The 2,356-nt window shown below is 43.7% G+C and overlaps 1 protein-coding gene across 1 annotated transcript in view; it reads left to right on the forward strand.

Annotated features, from left to right (window-relative positions):
* Nucleotides 1-152: 152 nt before the first annotated feature.
* Nucleotides 153-2,356, forward strand: part of LOC104963513 (5'-3' exoribonuclease 1-like) — a gene marked incomplete at its 5' end in the record, with an annotated part of 9,142 nt that continues 6,938 nt past the window's right edge. Inside the window, 4 exons of the mRNA XM_010792117.1 lie at nucleotides 153-209; nucleotides 431-563; nucleotides 1,239-1,308; nucleotides 1,425-1,614. Of these exons, the coding sequence (XP_010790419.1) occupies nucleotides 153-209; nucleotides 431-563; nucleotides 1,239-1,308; nucleotides 1,425-1,614 (450 nt within the window). The remainder of the gene's footprint in view (nucleotides 210-430; nucleotides 564-1,238; nucleotides 1,309-1,424; nucleotides 1,615-2,356) is intronic.

Genomic DNA, 2,356 nt, shown 5'->3' on the forward strand with positions numbered 1-2,356 from the left:
ACACACACACACACACACACACACACACACACACACACACACACACACACACACACACACACACACTCTTCCTACAGTTACTGTATCAGAAGCTCTCTTTGTGAACTCACACACTCTTCCTCTCTTCCTCTCTCTCACCGTCCCGCTCTCAGGTGAAGAAGAGCACCAAGAAAGTCAGAGTGACAGTCAAGCCTCATCTGCTCTTCAGGGTGAGTGAATAATGACACATTCAGACAAAATGCAAAGGCATATGTGCTTATTGCTCAATTTCCTAGAAAAATGCACATGTAGCGTTTAGCTTTATTTAGCATCTGGAAATGGCAAAGGCAATTTTATGACTTATTGACTAAACAATAAATGTAATGTAAAGAAAGTTGTGAATATAAATGCCAGTTGGTTTTGTATTGAACATATGAATGTTTGTGTGTAGCCCATGGAGCAACACCAGGGTGTGGTGCCGGACCCTGACTCAGAGTACCGCCTGTTTGACCGGATCATCAACACCAGGGAGGGCTTCTCCGTCCCCCTGGGATGCAGAGGGACCATCATCGGCATTCAAGGAGGTGAGGACACACTGTCATTTCTTTCATGCTTCTCATGTTATTGTTTCTTTCACCTCGCTATCAACAAAAGGTGGGCAATGCTCGATTTAATCCTGTAAACAAACCAGCAAAATGGGAAGGAAATGACACCGATAAAGACATTTTGCCCCAGGTTAATAAAGTCAGACCACACCGTTGTTATCGAGTACATTGGGCATTTTACAAGGAGCTGTGCTGTGCCCGATGGGATCATCAATCGACATCATCACTGATATATGAGATTTTGCTCCAATCACTGTCTTCATCAACCTTATAAGGCACTTTTATAAGGCCAAGTCTATTGTTGGCTATGATAAATATTGAGATCTTGACTTGTGTTCGGGTACAGATACTTAGTAGTAGCATAGTAACTAATAGTAGCATTTGTAGTTTGACTTTAAAAACATGCCTATTATAAATGGATAAACAGGATTAATTTTTTTAACTCATCTCTGCAACACAATACATTGAAGTCTTTGACATAACGTCAACATCTTCACATTCTGTAAATAATGTTGGTTCATTTATTTAAGCTAAAACTCTGGTCATATGTAACACATTTCACCTTTTAAGGGCATCCTGCATGTCCAGAATATAAAGGAGAGAATATACATATAAACTATAATACTCAAAGTTTATATTGTGACTGTCTTCCAGCGGAGCGTGAGGCCGAGGTTCTCTACGAGGTGCTTTTTGACGATGAGTTTGCTGGAGGTCTCAACATCAGGTGATCACAGAATCTAATTGTAAAATATACAGTAGGGAAAAGCCTCCCACTCCTCACCAGAATGTTTTAAGAGCGGACGTGTGAGTGCTGACGGTTGAATGGTCCTGTGTCCTCAGGACTAAGTCTCCCCGTGGTTACCGCCTCCCCCCCTGCGCCCTCATCAACCTCACCCACGGACTGAGGGTGGATCAAAGCTGCCACAAGCTCACCGCCATCGTCAAACCTCAGCCCGCCGCCAACTTCAACTCCCAACGCCAGGGGTCCAGCCTCAACCACTCCCCCCGATCCCCCTTCACCCCCACACAGGTAAAGATAAGATAGGATATATTTTATTGATCCCAAAATGTTTGATTGCCAAGGCACACAGGGGATAGGCATAAAGAAATAACATGAATAGCAATAATCTAAGAAATTAGAAAGTGTAAGAATAAACATTGTAACCAAAATATAACACATTGTCTAGAACTGATAAACGGAACTAAAGAGTAGAAATATTCAGGTTGACCGTCGAGAATAACAATCTGTAAACTATCTGACAAACAGAACACTATTGACAGGCGGCCCATTTACAGCTAACACAATATCAAGCAGTTAGATACTATTTACATAGTTACCTGGCTGGAAGTCCAACAGCAAAGTTCTAAAATGAAGACTGACAGGAAATAAAAGCTGTTATTTGTAATATTACTTCAACATCCCGTCCTCTTCCCTTCACTCAAACTCTTCTCTGTACTTCTCATGTCCCTCCCCTGCAGATACAGTAAAAACACGGGCGTGGTGAAATGCAGCCTCCCAGGGGGGCAGCAGCGAGCCTCTCGCCCCCGCAGGTCTCGGGCCCCCAGAAACAACAGGCGCGCATGTATTAGCAGTGTATCGTGGGTTACATTGTGTTTCACTTAGTGAAGGGCCGCTACTCTCAACGTTACCAGGGCGGCTTTCACCAACGGTATTCTTACTAGCGCGATTGTATCTCCCACTCGACTGAGTGCCGATGCATGCGCATCTCCATACCGTTGGCGCAGGATACCATACATTAACGATAGCGATC

Source organism: Notothenia coriiceps, unplaced genomic scaffold (assembly GCF_000735185.1).
Source record: "Notothenia coriiceps isolate Sejong01 unplaced genomic scaffold, NC01 NC01_scaffold00001719, whole genome shotgun sequence".
Classification (NCBI taxonomy): domain Eukaryota; kingdom Metazoa; phylum Chordata; class Actinopteri; order Perciformes; family Nototheniidae; genus Notothenia; species Notothenia coriiceps.